This window comes from Dipodomys spectabilis, unplaced genomic scaffold (genome assembly GCF_019054845.1).
Source record: "Dipodomys spectabilis isolate Male_0828 unplaced genomic scaffold, ASM1905484v1 ptg000051l, whole genome shotgun sequence".
Classification (NCBI taxonomy): domain Eukaryota; kingdom Metazoa; phylum Chordata; class Mammalia; order Rodentia; family Heteromyidae; genus Dipodomys; species Dipodomys spectabilis.
Genome location: NW_024870728.1, coordinates 3,716,202 through 3,738,980, shown reverse-complemented (window position 1 = coordinate 3,738,980; position 22,779 = coordinate 3,716,202). Strand labels below are relative to the sequence as shown.

Below are 22,779 nucleotides of genomic sequence, written 5' to 3'. Positions count from 1 at the left end.
TTCTGTGTGGTGTTGCTGTGGGTTGCCAAACAATTCAAGACTACCACACAGGAACTATATTTTATCCACAGAATTAATCCAGGAAAACATGCAGAATTAACATATTTTCCAAATAAAAAATCCCTCTATTCAAATAATAATGAAACTTAATTTTCAGAACTAAACCAACGAATTGTTTCAAAAGACAAACTGTCCAAACAGCAAATAATGAAGAAAACAACTAGCGAGGTAGTTCTCTCAGACAAACACATTATACTCAGTATTTTCTGTGCTACTTTCAAAATTAAGTTTAAAGCTTCTGTGGGGTATGAACAGCAAAGTGTATATATTCACAGTCCCTAGGACATTAATGTGAAGGTTTTTTTAACAAACATTTTAGAATATGCACAGCACTAGACCATGAACCACATGGACCTCATGATTTATGTTCTATATGAGATTTTAAGGTATATATTATTTCACAATAAAATTGATAAGTATATGAATAAAACAAAGAATCTGTCTTTGATCAGAAAGCTGGTCTTTCTATGAGTACACCCTCCCCATTTTTCTCCTTTTAGTAGTTTTCTGGGTTCCAGAAAAACATTCTTAACCTAAACTACCGAATGATAATAAACATTATGTATAAGAATATTATAAACTTACTATAACATTTTATCTCTGTGTCCACAGGTCCTGTGTGTATAGACTGAACCTACTACAGATCAAAAACATTTTTTTAAAAAATAACCAAATGCATCTGGCTTGGATCCTACATTTTGCTGTCATTAGTTCCTAAACAATGCAAAATAACTGTTTATATAGCACTTTCATTGTGTCAGATGTCATAAACGATCTTGAGATCATTCAAAGTATTCAGAAGCATGCATATAGGTTATATACCAATACTCTGCCTTCTTCATAAAGAGACTTGAACACCTCGGATGTTGCTATTCGTGGGAATCTTGGAAGCAATTCTCTGCAGACAGTGAGAGACGACTGTGAAACTTCTTTCATCTCTAAACTTTCCCTGCTAGAAGGTAACCATCTGTAGTAAACTGAATTAGAATCAAGTTCCTCGACTATGTAAATGCTACCTTATAAGAATGAAGGTTCAGTATAGATTTGATGGAGGATAGATTTAAGATGGAGGCTCATCCTGGATTACTGAGGGGCACTAACTGCAATCACTTATAAGAGAGGAAAAGGCAGAGGGCCCTGACGGGAAGAAGGCAAGGTGATCTGCGAGGCACACACAGCCTGGAATGATATCTGCCACATGCCATGGAAAGCTGGAAGAATTCTCATCAGCTTCTGAAGTCAAAGAAGGGAGCCTCTGGCTCTTCTGTGATTTCTACCCAGTGGTACTGGTTCTACATTTATGTTTTCCAGACCCTTAAGAGAGTCTACTTCTTTCTTTATAATGCCACCAATTTTGCCACTAACTAGCCTTCAGAAAACTAGTGACATCCTTTCAAAAGCATTTGGGTAAGTCTGTGATTAGTAATGCTGAGCCTCTCTGACACCAGGTAAATTTCCCACAAACTAGATGGCAAAAGGTCCCCGAAACTGTGAACATTTTGACTGGGGCAGAAACAAGGGTCTCATTGACTGACATTATGGAGGCCAGTTTCCAAAACAGTCCTTACAACAAAATTTCTTAGAATTTTCTGAAAACAAACTTTTCACGTTCAAAACCTTTTCCTTTCACGATTAGTGTTTGTTGAACACTAAGCATTTAGAAAATGAAGCTCTGTACTAATAGCTCATGCCTGTCATCCTAGCTTCTCAGAAGGCTGAGAGCTGAGGATTGTAGTTCCAAGCCAGCCCACGCAGGAAAAGCCTATGAGCCTCATATTTCCATTTAACCACCCAAAACCTTGATGTGGAGCTGTGGCACAAGTGGTAGAGCACTAGCCTTGAGCAAAATAGAAAAAAGGCTGAGGGAGAGTGTCCAGGGTCTGAGTTCAAGCCCCAGGACCAGCACCACAAAAGAAAAAACATTAGAAAATGGAAGTAAACTAAAAGTAAAATAAAAAATTGTATCCAAATCTTATCCAGACATTCCTTCTGTTTGCATTTCAGTATACATTTATCCTGCATTCTGTTAAAAATGCCCATGTATAATTATTTTATTTTCACATTATTTTTGAGATCCTCTTATAACATTTAATCCAGATAATATATTATGAACATTTTCTCTATCAATATAATTTCTCCAATAGAGGGATGACTGTATTCTTCTATAGTATTGTTAAGCAGAAACTTTATAAAAAACCTTTTCAGATGTCTGGATGATCTCACCAATTTTTGTAACTGAATCTTTTTTTTTGGGGGGGGGGGGGTCTAGTCATGGGCCTGAACTCTGGGCCTGAGTGCTGTCCCTCAGCTCTTCAGCTCAAGGCTAGCGTTCTACCACTTGAGCCACAGTGCCACTTCTGGCTTTTTTTTCTGCTTGTGTGGTGCTGAAGAATCGAACTCAGGGCCTCATGTGTGCAAGGCAAGTGCTCTACCACTGAGCCACCTTCCCAGCCCCTGTAACTGAATCTTTACTGATCTTCCAAGGGTGTCCAAAGGCAAGAAGACCAACATAGTCAGTGACATGATCAAGTTGGAGAATCAGAAATATAAGGCTTTGACACTGGCACAAAGGTTAAACTTTCAGATCCAAACTTACTCATGGGAATAAAATGATCATTGACAGTCAAGTGAGAGAGGGGCACTGTGGGAAACCTGGAAATAAATACCTGGACAGTTTCAAGGGTTCCCAGAGATTCCATGGCTCCGCTGCTCCCATCAGTGGAGAGGGTGACCCCAGACTCAACAAGCATTAACTGAGTGTTAACTCACCCTAGCAAACTAGAGAATGAGCTGGAATGATCCCCAGCGCTGTAAGCACTCTTATCAGCACCACGAAACTGGGAGTGGCCTCTGTGGAATGTGTTTTGTACAACACTCACATGACCATAGAGGAACTCAACAGGCACTGTGTGTATGGGGTGTCTGTGTGTGTGTGTGTGTGTGTGTGTGTGTGTGTGTGTGTCCGTCCCCTTGATTGTGTCCCATACTTCTTGATTTTTGTAAGAATAAATGAAATTCTACTTGCAATTAGGGTCTGTCTTTGAGCCTTGGGCCTCTGGATGAAAATGTGGATTTGCTAATCCTATCTGTCTCTGTCTGGCTTTGTTTCCTAAGCTTCTGAGGTCTTCTGCACAGCAAGGGGAATTATTGGCAGAGTGAGGAAATAATCTGAACATTGGGCAAAAAAAAAAATTGCAAAACTATTCATCTAACAAAGGATTAACATCCCGAATATATGAGAAACTTAAAAAACCCAGTGACAAAAAGTAATCCAATTAGATGTGGGCAGAGGCTATGAATAGACATTTTTCAAAAGAAGAAATTTAAATGGCCTAACACATTTATGAAGAAATGTTCCGTTGCATTAGCTGTCAGGGAAATATTAGTCGACACCACAGGGTAACAAATTCTGGTGAGGGTCTGGAGAAATGGAAACTCAGACACTGTTGATAGAAATGTGAATCATATAGCCTTGAGCTGAAGAGCTTAGGGACAACGCCCAGGCCCAGAGTTCAAGCCCCACAACCAACAACAACAACAACAAAAAGATATGTGAATCATATAGCCATTACACCGAATAGTAAAGAAGTTCCTCAAGATCTACTATATGGTACAATTTGCTATTTCTGGCCATATATCTAAAGAAAATAATGACAGTATGTAAGAAGATACCCGCACACCATATACGTTGCTCCAATATTCACAATAGCTAAGACATAGAATCAGCTTAGATGCTCATCAGTGGATGAATGGAAAATATGTGATATGTGCACGTAATGAAATATTGTTCTGCCACAGAAATATTCTATCTTATTCTTTGCAGAAAATGGATGGAACGAGAGGAATTTGGTGAATTGAAACAAGTCGCACACAGAAAGGAGAGTAGTATACGTGCTCTGCCTCTGTGGGTTGGAATTCAGTGTTTCCCCAAAAAAGCTCATGTTGAAGGCTTGTTCCCAGGTCATGGCATTACAGAGAGGTAATGAAAACTCTTAGAAGTATGCCATTAACATTGAGAATTGGAGAGATTCTCTCTCTCTCTCTCACTCTCTCTCTCTCTCTTTCTAGGCCATGAGCATATGAGCATAGTGGGGTGTCTCCATTGTTGGGGAAAGATGTTGCAATCTAATGAAAGTGACCACAAGTTCAAATTCAGACTACTAAGGGTCAATTACTCACTGAGTGACATAAAACAGGCTTAGAAATTCTGCCATGCCTCAGCTGGCTCATCTGCACTATGGATCTGCCTATGGTTATTAAACCATTGAGTTGTCACGAGGAGGGCGTTCTACACCGTGAAACCAAATGTATTCAAAGTGTTTCCTGTCTAGGTGTGCGGGGCTCACTCCTATAATCCTAGCTACACATGAGGCCCAGATCGAAGGATCCTTGTTTGAAGCCAGTCCAGCCAGGAAAGCCTGTGAGACTCATCTCCAATTAACCACCAAAAAAGCTGGAAATGGAGCTGTGGCTCAAGTGGAAGAACACTAGCAATGTCCCTCAGGGACAGTACTGAGGCCTTGAGTTCAAGGCCCAGGATTGGCACCAATAATAATAAATAAATACATAAATAAAAAGTGTGTCATGTATTAACAAACATCTGTGACTCCAGCATCATTATTTCTGTATTAGCAATTTCATTATCATTGATCATTAGCATTATTTTAGGAGGGTCTGGGAACTCTGGACTATATATAAACTCGGAAGTGAGGTGATATAAAACCGGACAGCACCCCTAAAGGATGTGGTGAGATGCACCAGGCACCCATCTAGTTCTTCCTTCAAAGACTGTGTCTTCTCTATGGTGGCAAATCCATTTTGATCCCCACCCCCACCCCCTGCCCATAAGCCTTCACACCATTTCCACCCCACCCTCCACCTCCCAGGGTATGTGTCCTTTTAGATCACATGTAATATAACTCTTATCACACAGAACTGTAGTTCAGGTCTTCAAGCTCTAAACACAGTCCACCTCAACAGAACTTACACTGTGCATTTTAAAGCGCATGCTACTATTCTCCACCACGGAGCTGAGCACCAGAACTAATGTGCCAGGAACTTGCCTGCCCGCAGATATGCTGATACACACCCAAGTTTCAGAAGTGGTTGTGACTTATTTATTTGGGCACTCATCTTATTCCTCTTACTTGGCTGTACATTGCACCCGCTTTGATCCCTTTCTTCATGACCCCCACACTCAGGGTAAATCTTCAGTGAGTATTAATTCCAGAAATGTTTGCTGTTGCAATGAGGCCACCCAGCTCTGTGGACAGAAGTAGGCAGGAGAGAGATGTGACAAGTCATCTTCACTGCGGAAAAATTGTACCCAGCTCCTTGGAGTCAAAACAGCTCCAACATGAGAGCTAATAGGATGCAGTGGGTTGTACGGTTAAATAACTGCACTCCAGGAAGAAAAAAAAAAAGTGGCAGCAATAGAGGAGAATTCACAAAGACCCAGCTGCCCAAAACATGAATAGCTTGGCAAGTCTATCCCGCTAGGACCCACTGAGAATACAGATCAGAGGGAAATGAGAAATCTGAGATGAGCGAGGGTCTCTGTGGTACTAACCAAAGCCCATTTTCCACTCCCCTTTCCTTCTCTTCTTCCTGCCTCTTTCCTTCCCCAACCTCAAAGTTATGCAAGCAACCTGAGAACTATTAGAGGGGGAAAAAAGAAAAATAAGGAGAATACATTCTGTATAAAGATGGAGGGTCCCAAATCCCAGGCCTGGCAGCTGGACCAGGCGTACATTGTGTTCATTCTTCACATGGGAATCCCTTCTGCAGCTGGTATCTTGTGAGCTAAGTTTCTCACTGGCAAGGATCAGAGGAGAAACACTGGACTTTGTTCTTGAAGATGATTGGGGGTTGGAGGGAGGATGGATTGGGGACAGTATGGTAATTTGAAACAGAAATGCCAAGCTTCCAAAATCTAACCATTTCTTTAAAACAAAGGACTATGATTTTGAACACAGGCATGATACTGTCCTTGAAAATGGAGGAGAGTAATTCCAGTCCATCTGTAGTTAAAATTTAAAGGCATCAGGTTGATAATATACAGTTTGGAGACCCACACGATGAGGGTTTTCTTCCTTCAGATCAGATGATAATGTGAGAAAGGACCTCAAGTGGTGTTGGCTCAGATCCCAGACTCCAGGATAACAATTATCCATGCCTGGAACCTCCTCTTCACAATTTCTAGGGATGGAGAGTTCATAAATTTTTATAGCCCAGTGAAATGTGGTTTTCACCTTGAATGCAGAAGCCTTTCCTGTGTTCAGCTGAAATCATGCTGATGTCCCTTTGTCTAGCTGGACCACACACACACACACACACACACACACACACACACACACACACACACACACACACACACACACACACACACACACACACACACACTGGTGCCTCCTCTGACATCCTCTCCTGGACTCCTATTCTCTGTTTTTGTCAATGTCCTTTTATAAGCAAGATAAATGAACACAACTTAAAGCAGTACATAGGGAGAAAAAGTCCATAAATCTTGAACTCTAAATTCCTTGTCAGAAAAATGATAGTTTCATCCACTACCAAATATTTATCTCTCAGTCTCTTTCCCTCTCTGTCTCTACATCTATCCCTCTCTGTGTATGTCTCTTTCTATATCTGTCTCTCTGTCTCTGTCTCTTATCTCTATTTCTCTATATCTGTTCATCTCTCTGTCTCTATTGTTCTGTTTGTCCTCTCCCAACACACACACACACACACACACACACACACACACACAAACTCATCTTTAGACTGCTAAGTTTTTTGCTCTGTGCTGTGGCTATTTATTTATCTCCTTCTCATTTAAAGCACACCTGCAGATTTGATCGAACTAAATTCTCCTTATTCTTGTCCCTACCGACTTCATCTTGGGTTGAGGTATCATCTTCTCTGATAGGAAGAGAATTCAGAATGACGTTAGGAAATCTTCCAAAGGGTGTTCAATACATTCGATCTCATATCACTTTCTAATGTAATTAGGAAGGAAGGAAGAAAGGAAGGAAGGAAGGAAGGAAGGAAGGAAGGAAGGAAGGAAGGAAGGAAGGAAGGAAGGAAGGAAGGAAGGAAGGGAGAAAGAGAAACAAAGTGAAAGAAAGAGACAGAAATAGAGAAAGAGACAGAAATAGAGAAAGAAAGAGAGAGAGAGAGAAAGGAAGGAAGGAAGGAAGGAAGGAAGGAAGGAAGGAAGGAAGGAAGGAAGGAAGGAAGGAAGGGAGGAAGAAAGAGAAAGAAGTGAAAGAAAGAGACAGAAAGAGAGAAAGAGACAGAAATAGAGAAAGAAAGAGAGAGAAAGAGAGAAAGGAAGGAAGGAAGGAAGGAATAGGTTTCCTCACCAATTAGGGCTTACTACCTGCATTTCCTCCTCCGCTGTTTCTAAAGTAGCAGTAGAATTCCACAACTGGGTCTTTCCCAGTCTTGGCCCTAGCCCCTGTGTGTAGCACAGAGTGAACTTTCAGTCAGCATCTGCAGGATGAATGAATGTGTGAGGTTTTAAGCATAACCACTGTCACCCCAAATTGCTGGAGATCCAACCTGACCACAGCTATGCAAGGACTGTTCCCTGACAATAAGCAGTAGGGAAAGGAATGGATCCACACGGTTTTAAAAGAAATCCACATGCAAATAAATGTGCTTTTCCTTTTCCCCCTTATTATCTTTTCTTCTATTCAACAATTTCTGATGGAATATACATAAAACATATTCTCCCTATTAACTCTAAACCTCCTTCTCTATCCACCAACTCAAGCAAAAAAAAAAAAAAAAACACAACGAAATAAAGACTAAGAATAGCATAGAAAAAAGAATCCAATAGCATACCCAAATCATACATTTTGTTTCCAGTTTTGTCTCCATGTCAGCATTGTAGTTTGCATAAATGAAAAATGCCTTTTTTTTTAGATACTGAGGCATGAATATTAGAAGGATTCTTGAGAGTAGAAACAAAGCAAATATGCAAAATTGTCCCCAAAGGACAATTAATTGTTAAAACACTTTAGGGGCTGCTGGTATAGTTTCATTTTTTGTTTGTCTTCTGTAAGGTAGGCTTTATTTAGATTGCAAGGGAGGGCTTCTCACTATGGATAAAATTTTCCCTATGAAATGCAAATCCAGTTCAATACAGCTATTGAAAATGCAGCAAATATACTATTCTATTCACACATACTAAAATCTGTGTGGTTAACGTGTCCTCCCCCAAATGATAAGAGTGTTATATCATTTAGATATGAATTCATACTGCTATCACTCCATGAGCTTATTTGGTTGTCTGTTTTATATCTGCATCCTTAAAAATGAACAGCCTTGTGAAGCAAAGCCTCCTGTTGACAGGCACACATTCTTGAGTCTGGCCATGTGCCCCATACCTTGCATCCGCTGTGGGTCCTCATCTTCATCAGTGATGTGGTGGTGCATAGCTCTATGGCCTCTGGCTCATGGAAGATGACTGCGGGGAGAGGTTCTTTTTTCAGTGTGAGGACATTCAATTTAGACTTCAGCATGGTCTGAAAGTGCTAAAACACAGAAAAAGAATACTGAGTTAAAACACTAGACTGGGCCATGGTGCAAGCGTACATCGAACTTTAGCAAAATCCTTGGCATATTGGGAGTGTTTTAGTAATCCGGGCCAAGAGATGTTGCTAAATGGAGAGGGCACGATTCTATCAAAATGACAAACATATCAAAACATAACTGAGGCAGACATCTAACCCCCAAACAGAGACCAACCATGAACAGGTAAGTTCGCAGTGGAACACTCAGGACCTTTGGGCCTAAACTTTTCCAAGGTGCCACAGGTGAATTCCTGGAGATGTATTCCACTATACCAGTAAGCAGGGCTAGAAAGGGATGTGTAGAAGAAGGTATTGTGCAGGAAGTCCGGAGATACCATAGAAGAAAAAGAATGGTTGAGAAACTCGCACTCTGGGCTTCTGGTCTCAGCCTTCCCCAGTTCTTTCCTGCTCTAGCTGGAGAAGCTTGGGAATTTTACTACCTCTCACTCGATCATATTATTCTGTTTTCTTAGGCCAAAATCCTAAGGAACCATTCTATATGCAACTTTTAATGGCACTAATTGTAAAAAATAATAATAATGCTTCAAATCTAGCTACATTTAATGATTGCTATTCATGCTACCAAGATCAAGTCTGTGTCTGCTTAGTCTATTGTCTGATCACTTCTGACCCTAACTCTGTACAAACCATTGTCTCTCAGAAGCCAGAGGGATCCTTCAAACTTTGTTTGCCCATGTTGTAGCTCTGAGTGAACACTCTTTTGTGTTCCAGCTCATCACAGACATCTCATCACAGAAGTCCTTTCCTTGTTGTTTGAGGCCCTGAGTAAACCAAGAAGCCATTACCTCTCTGAGTCCATGTCCAGTCCTTGATCTCTCATTTGTGGATCCCACCAGCTAGTATCCTCCTTACTCTTTTGACAATAAGCCAGATCCCTTGGGACCTATGAACATGCCACTCCTGTTACTACAGCCTGGCTGCTCCACTTACTGAAGATACTGATCAGATGTCATTTTTCATCAGTAGTATTTAAAAGAACACCCCACACACACACACGCACACACAGGCTTCATGAACATACAACCTGTGTTATCTCAGGTGAGCTCCACACTCACAAGGGCTGCAGGCTCACTTTAGAGCACTTGGCTTTAATGTTGCCATCTTGAAACTGTAGTACTTTATCTTTGAAGTTGTAGCTTGAAAATGAAATTGAATGACAGAATGGAGCACGTTTGTGAGTAGATATTTACAACTGTGCTTCCCCAATCCTTGACACCCATTGGCAACAGTGATGTCCTAGGACAGAATCCTGATAGGCCCATGACATGTAGCAATTAAGCAAGAATCAGAGTAAGTGAAGGTAATCAGCTGACCATGGGCAGGTGGCTACTCAGAAGGCCCAGATCTAAGGATCACAGTTTGAAGCCAACCTGGATAGGATAGTCTGTGAGACTCTTATCTCTAATCAACCACCAAGAAGCCAAAAGTGGAGTTGTGATTCAAGTGGTAAAGAACTAGCCTTGAGAAAAAAAGAAAAAGCTCAAGGACAGCACTGAGGCCCTGAGTTCAAGCCCCCCCCCAAAAAAAAGTCATCAGTTAAGCCCATACATGAGTGAGGAGGGCTCCAGAGAGCTCCAAGAGGACATGCTTTGGAATCAGAACTTTTTTTATATGAATAAACAATTGCATTGTGTTCTGAGAAACATGATTGATCAAGGAAGCCTAGCCTACCTTTTCCCATTCATGTATCTTGCCCGAATGGAAACTAAGGGCAGAGAAGGAAAGCAAACGCCAAGCTGCCTCAGTTCTTTCTCCTTCAAGTCCAACCTTCTTCAACAGAGAGCCAAAGGTGAAGGAAGAGGCTCCAGTATAAGAAGTAAAATAAATACAGCAGGTCAGCTTCAGACACATGTTGACTACATGATAAAATCAAAATACTCTCTGAACCAAGGAGTACAAATTCCATAAGCTCCCTTGGCATTGAACGTGAGCACCATACTGTAAAAAGATGAATGGCAAACCCATGCCAAGAGTCCAAATTTTCATTAATTTTTTAACTTAGGGTACCATTAAATAGCAAATAATAAAACACTATATGCATTTTCCAGAAAGAGATTTGTGTCAAAAGGGGAAAGGTTTTATATTTTAGCAAATTCAGCAGCATTGTTTTTCTGTTTTTGAATGGGAGACACTGATACTTCATTTTTTGCTACACCTTACTGTCAGCTCTGCATCTTCCCCGCTCCCTTACCCATGTCACTTTCTACTCCTTGTCGCTGCTGTCAATTTAGGTTGTCATTTCATTTATCCTAGTGTATCTTCCACTGGATTAAAAGAATGAGGGAAGCAGAAGTTGTTTCATTCCATGAAATCTCCCAGGACCTTAAACCTGTGCCTCGCAAACCACAGCAGAGGTTTGAGGTATATTTGTAGAAGGTACAGAAAAATAACGTAACAAAACAATAATAAACCAAAAATAAAATATTCATCTCTAAATCAAGGTTTGTACACTTGCTTGTGTGTGTGTGCATGTGTGTGTGTGTATGTGTGTGTGTACTGTACTAGGGCTTGAACTCACAGCCAATGAGTGCTCCCTTAGCTTTTAAAATCAAGGCTGTCACTCTACCAAATGAGACACAGCTCCACTTGTGGGTTTTTGTTTGCCACCTGATGATAAGATTCTCATGGATTTTTCTGCCCAGGCTGGCTTGAACCATCATCTCTGCCTCCTGAGTAACTAGGATTATAAGTGTGAGCCAACAGCGCCTACTTAAGGTTTAAAAGTTCTGTCTGCTCACTATCTCCAGTTGTTCTTTCTGGACCTGTCATGGTTGATAAAACAAACACAGAACTGGAAGAAATACATAATTTATGTGTGTATATATATACATATAATTACATTAACCTAAGTATGATTTACAAAGATCAGTTATTTAAAGAGTCTATTCATCTCACTTTAATAGTTATAAAGGCTTTGGAATTTGTAGCAGGACAAAGCCTGAATTTCACAGATCCTTGAAGTGAGGTGTTGCACACCAACTTACCACTCTGATTCCAGTTTTGTGTGCCAAAATACCCAAGCCACAGTGCCCAATTATTCAATCACACTACCCTCAGAGTTGCTATGAAGGTATTTTGCAGAGATGGGTAAACTCCATAATTAGTTGTGTTGAAGTAAGAGAAAAAAAATCTAGATCATCTAGATAGCATTAATTCAATCAGTTCAATGACCTCAAGAGATTAACTCAGGCTTTCTTCAAGATGGGTATATTTGTCCTGTGAGCCATGACAGGCCATTTCTTTTTTTTTTTTTTTTAAAAATTTTTACACAATGCAGACTTTTTGTTTTTATTGAAAATGTGATAAGGTGACTCTAGAAGCCATAGCCACTTTTGCAAGAATAATTCTGAAAACACACAGTAAATACTAACTCAGAGTCTTATGTTAGTACGAATATTGATTCCATGTTGGTGATTTAGATCTATTTTTTACATTTTTTACTTTTATATTCTACATGCCATTGATATTTAATATTTTTAGGAAGTCTTCTGCTTAGTAATTATCTTCTTTCCCCAAACTAAATATAAAAATATTTTTAAGGGAGATTGGAAGTTTGTTGTTGTTTTTTTTAAAGTACTGAAGGTATTTCCTATGTTGATCATGAATTTATGTCCTCACTGCCTGGGTGCTGCTGTTTGATGTTGAGTTTCTGTATGGTTCATGTTCCTGTGTGTATTATGTTGGTCTTGTGATAGTCCTGTCTATGAAGGAACCCACTGATGGGCACTTTCTTATAATCTCTCTCTTCTCTAGTACCTTCCAAACTATTAGGGTTGTACTATACCATGAAGAGAATTAGGACAAGAAGGACATTGTTACATTATCTTTCCCTCAATTAGGGAAAGGCTAGTTACAGTGTTAGTTAGCTATGCTGAATAATCTATAAGGTTAGAAATCAAGGTCTCCTTCCAATAAACATGACCGTTTGCCAGAGAAGAAAACCTTCATGGTAGAAGACCTATTCAGTTAAGCTCACAGAGAACTATACCCTTTTGTTTTGACTGCTCCATTATAGAAACTAATCAATGAAGATATTCCCAAATTTTGAATCCATAGAACCTAGGAAGCAATCAATTCTTACTTTTATGTAGAGAAATGAAATTTTGAAGTTTCTTTTTTTCTTCCAAGCAATAGGTAACATGTAATATACTGTACATGGTGAAAGATTTGAAAGAGCACTTCGAGACTGGAAGATATGGGAACATCATTGTAAGATCAAGGAAATCTGATTGTACCAGTAATCACTGGTGTCATCAATTATTTCATTGAGAAATGTTTCCAAAGAGAAGAAAATAATTTTCACAGCTCACATAAAATTTAAAATGTGATGGTATTTTCTTTTTTTTTTTTATTTTTATTTTTTATTTTTTTAATTTTATTTGAGAACATACTGTACAGAGGGGTTACAATTACATGGGCAGAAAAATGCATACATTTCTTACCAAGCATTGCAGCCTCCTCCTTTGTTTACCCTTCACCTCCCTTCCCAGCCTCCCCCCTCCCCCCCATGACAGGCCATTTCTGAGCATCTCAGCCCATCCTCTATAACTGGCTGCCTTACAATTCCAAACTCCAGATGTTATAAAGATGCTCTCCAAGAATCACCCGAGTCATAGCCATAGACACAAAACTAAAGAACTGTCTCCACAAGGCAAATTTTACTTCTGAAAAAGGGTGTGCCATCAACTAGAAATCTGGCCTGCAAGCACACAGAGCAGGCAGGCTGCTCCCTGTTTATCCCTAATGCAGCAGGCCCTGACCCTCTGCTCTGAATGGTTGAGCTCCTACTCATAATCTACTCCTGATTGGCTGGTTTGAATAGGGTAAGATGTATTTACATAAGGTGGCCATTAAAAGATTTTGAAATAAGACTAACAGTATACAAGGAAGTTCCAAACATAGCCACCCCCTCTGCTATTTCTTGAACAATCTGAGGTGGGCCTTCTGAGGTGTATCTTCTTTACATCTGGAAACAACCTTATGTTTCAAAAATCCTTCGTTTTTCCCCTACTATCCCTTTGTGTAACAATGCACAAAAGAAATGCACTTATTACCTTACTTGTGTAACTGTAACCCCTCTGTACAGTATCTTTACAATACGAAAAATCCTTCCTTATCCCAAAGCAGTTCTTCTTTTCCTTTCCTTTCTGTACTTGCTGATATTGTCTTTGCAGATTAATAACAGGAGCTAAAGCCACTGGGCCATAGCAGGAAAACACAGCTTCTCTCAGGCAGTTTATCTAGCCAGCTTCCACAATTACGTAAGCCAACTCCTTTAAGAACTGTGGATATATGTGTGTGTGTGTGTGTGTGTGTGTGTGTGTGTGTGTGTGTGTGTGTGTGTGTGTGTGTGTGTGTGTGTGTGTGTGTGTGTATATATAATAGATGATAGGTAGGTAGGTAGATAAATAGATAGATAGATAGGTAGATAGATAGACAGACAGACAGACAGATAATCTCCTAGTTCTGTCTGTCTCTCTGGTTAAAACTTGATAGATACAGCTACCTTTCAGAAATTTCCAAGATTATTGTTTTGTATAAATTAAAAAAGTAAAAATAGCAGAGAGGAAAAGAGGATAGAAGGGAGGGAGGGAGAGAGGGAGGTAAAGAAATAGAAAAAGCAGCCAGGTGCTGGCGGCTCATGTCTGTAATCCTAACGATTCAGGAGGCTTAGATCTGAGGATCGTGGTTCAAAGCCAGCCCAGGCAGGAAAGTCCCTGAGGCTCTTATCTCCAACTAGTCACCAGAAAACCAGAAGTGATGTTGTGGCTCAAGTGGCAGTGCTTGCCTTGAGCTGAAGGCCTCAGGGACAGCGCCCAGGCCCAGAGTTCAAGTCCCATGATGGACAAAAAACAAAAACAAAAAGGAAGAACAAAGGAGGAGGCTGCAATGCTTGATAAGAAATGTACTCATGGGGCTGGGAAGATGGCTCAGTGGTAGAGCGCGTGCCTTGCATCCCTGAGGCCCTGGGTTCGATTCCTCAGCACCACATAAGCAAAAAGAAAAAAGCCAGAAGTGGTGCTGTGGCTCAAGTGGTAGAGCGCTAGCCTTGAGCTGAAGAGCTGAGGGACAATGCCCAGGCCCAGAGTTCAGGCCCTACAACCGGACCCAAAAAAAAAAAAAAAAGAAATGTACTCATTATCTTGCCCATGTAATTGTAACCCCTCTGTACAGTATGTTCACAAAAAATTAAAATTAAAAAAAAAAAAGGAAGAAGCAAGGGAGGGACCAAGAGAGGCAATGAATGAAAAAGTCTTCTCATTACCTGGGAGTTCCTATCTTCATGCCAATTCCTATTTTGTGGAGGTCGTGGAGTTTGAGGCTGGAAAGTAGTGGGAGTAGTCTAGAGAGAACAACCTGGCTTGCTGAGAGTGAGCTCTGATGTTGGTTGGCCTCTGCAGGCCAAAAGATGAGAGTTAACAGGGAGAGCAGCGGCAGACGCAAGGTAACAAGTGGGAACATGATGCTGTGCCTCCCTTCTACCAGGACACCAGGAAACGTACAGCAAACACAGATAGGCTGTCCGACTGGCCACACAAAGAGCTCCTGAAAATGACTCTTAAAGGGACCCTCTTCTCAGGAGGGTGGCGTGAGCACAATGCCAGCAAGTTGTCAGACTGTTTTCTTGCCCTCGTTGTTCGTATCACAAGACAGATCCCAGGGCTGGTGACTCCATCACAGCTTTCAGAGAGACTAGAAGTTGCCAACAGATACTCATATACATCCTTAGATTATTTGGCAGAACTACCACATCAAAGCAACACACAAACAGTTAAAATAAAATTCTGAGTGAGAAGAACATGATGGCGCTTAAACTCCAATTGCACCCTAGTGTCTTATGCATCCTCAATCCCCTAGCTCTTCAGATACTGGCCTTCTCCAGCCAGCCGGGCATGAGTTAAACACTCACTCTCCAAGAGAAAATGGAGAGACTTCTAGGTAAAGGGACTTCTATATAAATTGTTGAATCTACGGTGCATCTTTTAATGGCAAATCAGCTTTCTATGTAACTGATTTGTTATTGTTCCCTGATCCTAACACCACCATCATGCTGACTGACCGTCTGAGCACCACAAGTCCCTGTCCAAAAGCACTGGTGCACTGGAAACTCAATATTAGCCAGATTCTTATGGGAAATCAAGATACACGGTTGTTGGTCTAGGGAGATGTGATTGAGTTGCTGCTGATTTTGTTGCCCTTCAAAGTCAGTCTAAGACTGAGGCCACATGGATATTAGAAAAGCAGAGACAGCTGTGTCTCAGGTAGATCCATCCATGATCACACTTAGAACATGAACTGATTCACTCTCTTTTATGTTCAAGTGAGCTTGAATGAGATGCCTGATCCTTGTGATTAAAGAGTCCATCAAGTTGGGCACTGGTGGCTCATGTCTGTAATCCTAGCTTCTCAGGAGGCTGAGATCTGAGGATTGCAGTTCAAAGCCAGCCTGGGCAGGAAAGTCCATGAGACTCTTATCTCCAATAAACCACTAGAAAACCGGAAGTGGCACTGTGGCTTAAGCGGTAGAGCCCTCGCCTTGAGCTGAAGAGCTAAGGGACAGCGCCCAGGCCCAGAGTTCAAGCCCCACAACCGCCACCAACAACAAAAAGAGTCCATCAAAACAAATCATCTATCAAAACAAAATGGAGACTCCAGGACACTTGCAAGAGGCATTCGTTAATTTAAACAACAGAAATGCATAGAGGCATTTTTTATTTGGGGGGTCCGGTCATGGGGCCTGAACTCTGGGCCTGGGCGCTTTCCCTTAGCTCTTCAGCTCAAGGCTAGCGCTCTACCACTTGAGCCACAGTGCCACTTCTGGCTTTTTTTTTTCTTTTTGCTTATGTGGTGCTGAGGAATCGAACCCAGGGCCTCAGGCATGCAAGGCAAGCGCTCTACCACTGAGCTACCTTCCCAGCCCCCAGAGGCATTATTTTTTGAGTAAGTAAATCTTGCATTTATTTGCACAACATAAGCCTTAATGACAAAGTATTCAACTCGCAATCTAAAGTTGGTGGTACCGTTCTCAGGAAAGCCAGGTCTACGAAAAAGCCATCAGAGCTTCTGCCAAAACTATCTGGAGCCCAGGTCTCAAACGATGGCCACAAAATGTCCTGTAGCGACACTCAATTTGGGGATAAGTGGTCTTAGTAGAGACACAGCAGTGACCCTCAGCTTTGTACTTTCTGGGCTCTCGTTTTCTCAAGTATGTCAGCTTTAAATATGGGGCTCTGTCACCTCAAAAAGTATATCTTCTTGAAGGTTTCTGGGGAGGAGGGTTGCACAGATATAAGAAAGATAATTAGAATTTTTTTTTAAAAAAACCTAATCTAAGCAACAAAGAGACCCACTAGAGGAGCTTGGAAAAGCCACTGCTCCCAAGTGAACGACATACCCTGTTCATTTTTTAAAATGTGTTATTCATTCTTAAAGGGAAGTGAATAATGTTGTAGGAAATTAGGGCACTGCCCTGGACAAATTAGACAGAGCTCTGCTTTCTGCATGTGGTGCTTTATGTGTGATCCTAAAATAGAGGCACTGAATCAAGCCCCATTATGTGGATGGGGTAACCGGCTTGCCCTGTATAATTTTACAGTTGGCTCTGCTTCCCACTCCCATTCAGACATTAATCTCTGACAGTTTAGCAGGCAGGGATTTACATATTTTACCAATTCAAATTGGGTCTATCTCACCTTTCTACTGATTCTGTATCCAAAATATGAAGAGTCTCTGGAAGGTAAATCCTGTATCCCCTTTGTATAAGGTGATTAGAAGACTATCCTCACTTAATTCTAGAAGGAAGGCATTAAGATTTTAATCTTTTGTGCACACTTACACTGGGAAAGCTGATTAGAGTGGTCAATTGTTACTGATTCACTAATACTCTAATCAAGCTTCAAAAGTACTATGAATGTCCTTCAGAAGAGAGGGAGGAACTAGCGAGCAAAGCAGAATAATAGGAAACACTAGTACCCCAAATTGTAATTTGTGCAAACCACAAAACTTAGTAAAACTTTGACAAATGAAACTCACTTGTGGTTTTCTGACACTTCTTACTTATTCTGGATAAGTCATAGTCAGGCTCCAAGCATAAGAAGGAAAATAACACTGGGCTGGGAAGGTGGCTCAGTGGTAGAGTGCTTGCCTTGCATGCATGAAGCCCTGGGTGTGATTCCTCAGCACCACATAAGCAAAAAGAAAAAAGCTAGAAGTGGTGCTGTGGCTCAGGTGGTAGAGTGCTAGCCTTGAGCTGAAGAGCTGAGGGACAGCACCCAGGCCCAGAGTTCAGGCCCCACAACCGGACCCAAAAAAAAAAAAAAAAAAAAAAAAAAAGAAGGAAAATAATGCTGATATTCTCTTTGCACACTTTATAATAGATACTGTACTTTTTTTTAATGCAAGCTCTCAGATTTCAGCTTGTAAATGTCTGTTCCAACATTTCATAATAAGAAACAGCAGAGAAGTCAAATAAATGTTGTTGAATAAATAGCAAATGATTTGCATACAAAAATGAGTGATAAGAGATTAAACAAATAATTTGTGTATCAGTAATTATAATTATGTGAGTGAATGAAATAAATTTCTACTCATTTACATTTTGCTTTTATTTAAATATTTCTAATGTGAAAGGTTTTATCTATTTGTTGTCCTTTTAAAAAATAAATCAGAGTTGGTTAACTTCCCCAAATTGAATCATTTGATTTTTAAATGAAGTTTCAGTGTAGCTTATCAACCTAATGTTTTAGGAAAAGAGAGAGCTACATACATTTTTAAAATTTTTATCTTCTTACTACAGATCATTCTAGTTAACCCTCTTACTCAAAAAAGTTCAAGTTCATTTTCACAGGCCCTACACCTAATCTCTCATAAATCAAAAGACATGTTCATATCTATAAAAGAGATGGCTCTTATTAAAGTATCTGAAAATATTCATCTTCACACATCCAAATTTATTCATGTAGTTTTGCGTACGGAGGGTTTTGTTTTTCTTTCTCAACATCACAGATTCTTTCAAGACAGTATGTGAGAGAAACACAAAAATACCTCCATGACCCAGCAGGAAGCACACAGAAACTCCCAAGGAAGGAAAAGCTTCAGTCTCTCAAGCACGTGTGTGAGGGTGTTTATGTGAGTGTGTGCATCTCTGCATAGGTTAAATATGTTTTCCCATCTTAAAAACAATAAATAAGCAAATAAATGTTATAAATATGATTCTGTAAAAAACATATGATACACACATATGTGTACATATGCAGAGAGAGAGAGAGAGAGAGAGACGCTCCTCCTTAGTCATAGCGGTCTCCTGTATGCCATCCTGCCTGACAGATGCTTGAAACTGAAAAGAGTTCTGTATCTTGTATAGAGAATGTTTTTTTTCTTATACGTATATGCCTGCAAAGTTTACAAACGAGGCATGTTAAGAGATTTAAAAATAATAGCTAATAATTAAAACAACATCTTCTCTCAAAAGTATCTCCTTGGAAAGTATCGCCTTCCTCTACTTTCCCAATTTCGCATAATGGAAGCACCGTGTGGTTGGACACATCTGTATGCTCACATCATTGCTCTTGTGCTGTGAGACCACTGCTATCAATAAGAACACAGCAGTACTGTCACAGGTGAGCTGATGGCAGGGGCATCTACCAAGTGACTGATGGGCGGGTGGTATGCACAGCATCAGGAGATGCTTCAGGGTCTGGGTTGGACAGAACAGGAAGGCCCCAGAGTTCAACACAGAAAGCAGTGCACTTTAAAGTTTACGAAGCTTCCGATTTAGTAGTTTTTGACTCCTATGGAGTATGGGTCACTGACTATGGAATATGAAACTACAAATAAGAAGAGACTTCTAGGCTAGGTACTGGTAGCTCATGTCTGCAACTTTAGCTACTCAGGAAGCTGAAATCTGAGGATTACAGCTCAAAGGCAGCCTGGACAGGAAAGTCCATGGGACTCTTCTCTTCAATTAATCACCAAAAAACGTTCAAGTGGTAATGCCAACCTTGAGGGGGAAAGCTAAGGGACTGCACCTAGGCCCTGAGTTCAAGTCCTACTACCCAGCACATACATACACAAACACACACACACACACAGAAAGGAGACTGCAGTATATGTGCATGCTACTGTATGTGTGAATGTGTAAGTATATATAGTTCAGATCAGTAACAGAAGAAACAAGCAAACTGTAGTAGTTTCTGATATCTTCTAAACTTTTTCTATGTGTAAGAATTTATTTCTCTGTTTTTTCATTTGTGAGCAGTTGAAAAGTCTTACTAACCATAGACAGAAAGCTATCCGTCTGGATATTTAAGTCTATAGGTTCTTTTATATGCACATGCATATATAATTAAAGTCTGCATTTCTACTTCTATTGAAAAATCAGAGGTCTTAGATGTAACCTGCATTCCCTCAAGAAAACAATTAGTTCTTTTTGTCACCATGGCCTCTGGTGACCTGAGACTTGACTCTGCCATGACCATGAGCTCCTCCTGTCCCCAGGGAAAGCTCTGCCTTCCAGAACTACCAGTAGCTTTCGTAAGAGCCACTTTATGTCTTCCCAGATTCGCAGTATTCATTACTTGGGTGACCCTTACCAGCACTTGAATCTGCAATTCCTGATATATTCTGGATAAAGTGATGAATGCTAGGAGCACAGAATAAAACTTTCATCCGCTCATAAAACGATTCAAATAAAAATGAATTAAATCATACCTATGGTTAAATTATAAAAAGTCAACCAAGCAAGTATGAGTGGATGATAGAAGTTATAAATAGGTGACACATCTGTCTGTCATCACCTAAATGAGAGAGAGAGAGAGAGAGAGAGAGAGAGAAGTGTGTGTGTGTGTGTGTGTGTGTGTGTGTGTGTGTGTGTCTTCTCCAAGTAACCCATTCCCACAGGGCCCTGGTGGTGTTGAATAGAATTTAAATCTAGAGATTAATTTTTTTTTATTTCTACTTTCAATCAATGGGAATGAAAAGGAACCAAAGGAACTGTCACTTTTCTGTTTGTTTCGGGGTTTATTTTGAGGGGGTGTTTGTTTGTTTGCAGACAGAATCTTATTAAATAGCCCAGGATGACCTCAAATTTAAAATCCTCCTGTCTTCACCTCCTAAGGACTGAGATTACAGGTATGTGCCACAGCACCCAATTCAGAATGAGCCTCACTTTATTTTTTTAATTTAATTTTATTGACAAGTTGATGCACCGAGGGGTGACAGTTACATACATAAGGTAGTCAGTACATTTCTTGCCGAGCCTCACTTTAAACAACCAAATAAACTCATAAAGCAAATGAAACAAGAGTTTATGAGGCGCCGGATGTTCATGATGAAGGACAACAGTCACTGAGAGAGGTAAAACAAAAGGAGGGAAGCTTCTACAGCACACCCACTTCCTTCCTTCCTTGAAAGAGTGCTCAGCTCTAGTGCAGGGAAGAGAAATAAGCAGAGTCACTGAGCCATGACAGAAACGAGTAGAACTGTACAGACATGCCTCTGTCTGTAACTCTTCTGAGGGTCTTCTTAAATGTCCAGCTGAGAACTAAGGCGAACATATAAAAGAGGAAAGTTGCTACTGGGGCTGGTGGACCCTGCCCTGCTGGGAACCTGGGATTAGAGAGCAGAGCTTCGGTACTCACGCATGGCCCATTACCACTGCTGGTCCCCACCAGTCAGACTGGAAAACCTCAGAAGGAATTGGATGGAGTGTCTTCCAAGGGCACAGGGAGCCGAGTGAAGGAGGCCCAGACTCCAGGGCGAGGTGTAAGCAGGACCGCATTAACGTGACTCCGGTCTTCCTTACAAATATTTCCAAGTAATTAATGGGATACAACCCAAAAAGATGAGACATGTTTGTAGGAATATGCAAATGCCAAAATAAACCAGCAAAGTAAACTTCTAAATATCTAACACCATGAAAAACAAAATTGCTGGACATGAACAAAAGAAAAAAAAGGACAAGGGATATAAAAACCTACCCCAGGGCTGGGAAGGTGGCTCAGTGGTAGAGCGCTTGCCTTGCATGCATGAGGCCCTGGGTTCGATTCCTCAGCACCACATAAGCAAAAAGAAAAAAGCCAGAAGTGGCGCTGTGGCTCAAGTGGTAGAGTGCTAGCCTTGAACTGAAGAGCTGAGGGAGAGCACCCAGGCCCAGAGTTCAGGCCCCATGACCGGACCACCCCCCCCCAAAAAAAAAACCTACCCCAGATTAATAGAGATGTTTTGATGACCTGGTAATGAGTAATAAAATACCAGATTCTTTATGTTCAGTATTGCATGGGAAGACTTCGCCAATGCAATTCTGCATAAAGGCACCAGACTGGAGAGAAAAAAAGCAAAAGTAATCTTATTCCCTATGTGACCATCCAATACCAACTTGTACATAAATCTAATGCGAGGAGGAAAATAGCTTTTGGATAAATGAAAGCATTTATTATGGTTGAAGGACACAAGATTAATATACAGAACTCTGTTGGCTTTTCTATATTCCAACAACGGAAAATTGGCAATAATAGTACATGTTTATAAAATACCTGTTCATATCAGCTATGTTTTCAATAGCAACAAACAGGAAACAACACAGATGTTTCTTGTCAGCTACATAAATTCCATGTCGGAGGAATCCTTGGGTCAAGTAGGTTTGATTATGTGTCTCTTTTTTTGGTCAGTCATGGGTCTTAAACTCAGGGCCTGAGTGCTGTCCCTGAACTTTTTTATTTTTCTCAAGGCTAGCACACTATCACTTGGAGACACAGGCCCACTTCATTTTTAGGTGGTTAATTGCTGCTAAGAGTCATGGACTTTCCTGTTCCAGATGAGATCCTCAGATCTCATCCTCCTGAGGAACTAGAATTACAGGCATGAGCCACCAGCACCCAGGTATTTGTCTCTTCGAAATGAATTTTCTTCTTTCTTTTTCTTTTCCTCTGTGTGTATGAGAGAGAGAGAGAGAGAGAGAGAAAGAAAGAGAGAGAAAGAGAGAGGAGGGAGGCTAGGAGGGAATGGAAGGGAAAGTGAGAGAGAAGGAAGAAAGAAAGGAAGGGACAAAGGGAGGGAGAGAGGAATAAAGAATTCTCCTTAACTATGCAGCTACCATCAATGTTATGTTCTCAGGCTAGCCCAC

The 22,779-nt window shown here is 40.7% G+C and overlaps 1 protein-coding gene across 1 annotated transcript in view; it reads right to left on the bottom strand.

The window, feature by feature from the left end:
• Pid1 (phosphotyrosine interaction domain containing 1) overlaps positions 1–22,779 on the bottom strand; it is a 229,150-nt gene that overhangs the window by 111,066 nt on the left and 95,305 nt on the right. Inside the window, exon 2 of the mRNA XM_042679079.1 lies at positions 8,451–8,597. Coding sequence (XP_042535013.1) covers positions 8,451–8,597 — 147 coding nt within the window. The remainder of the gene's footprint in view (positions 1–8,450; positions 8,598–22,779) is intronic.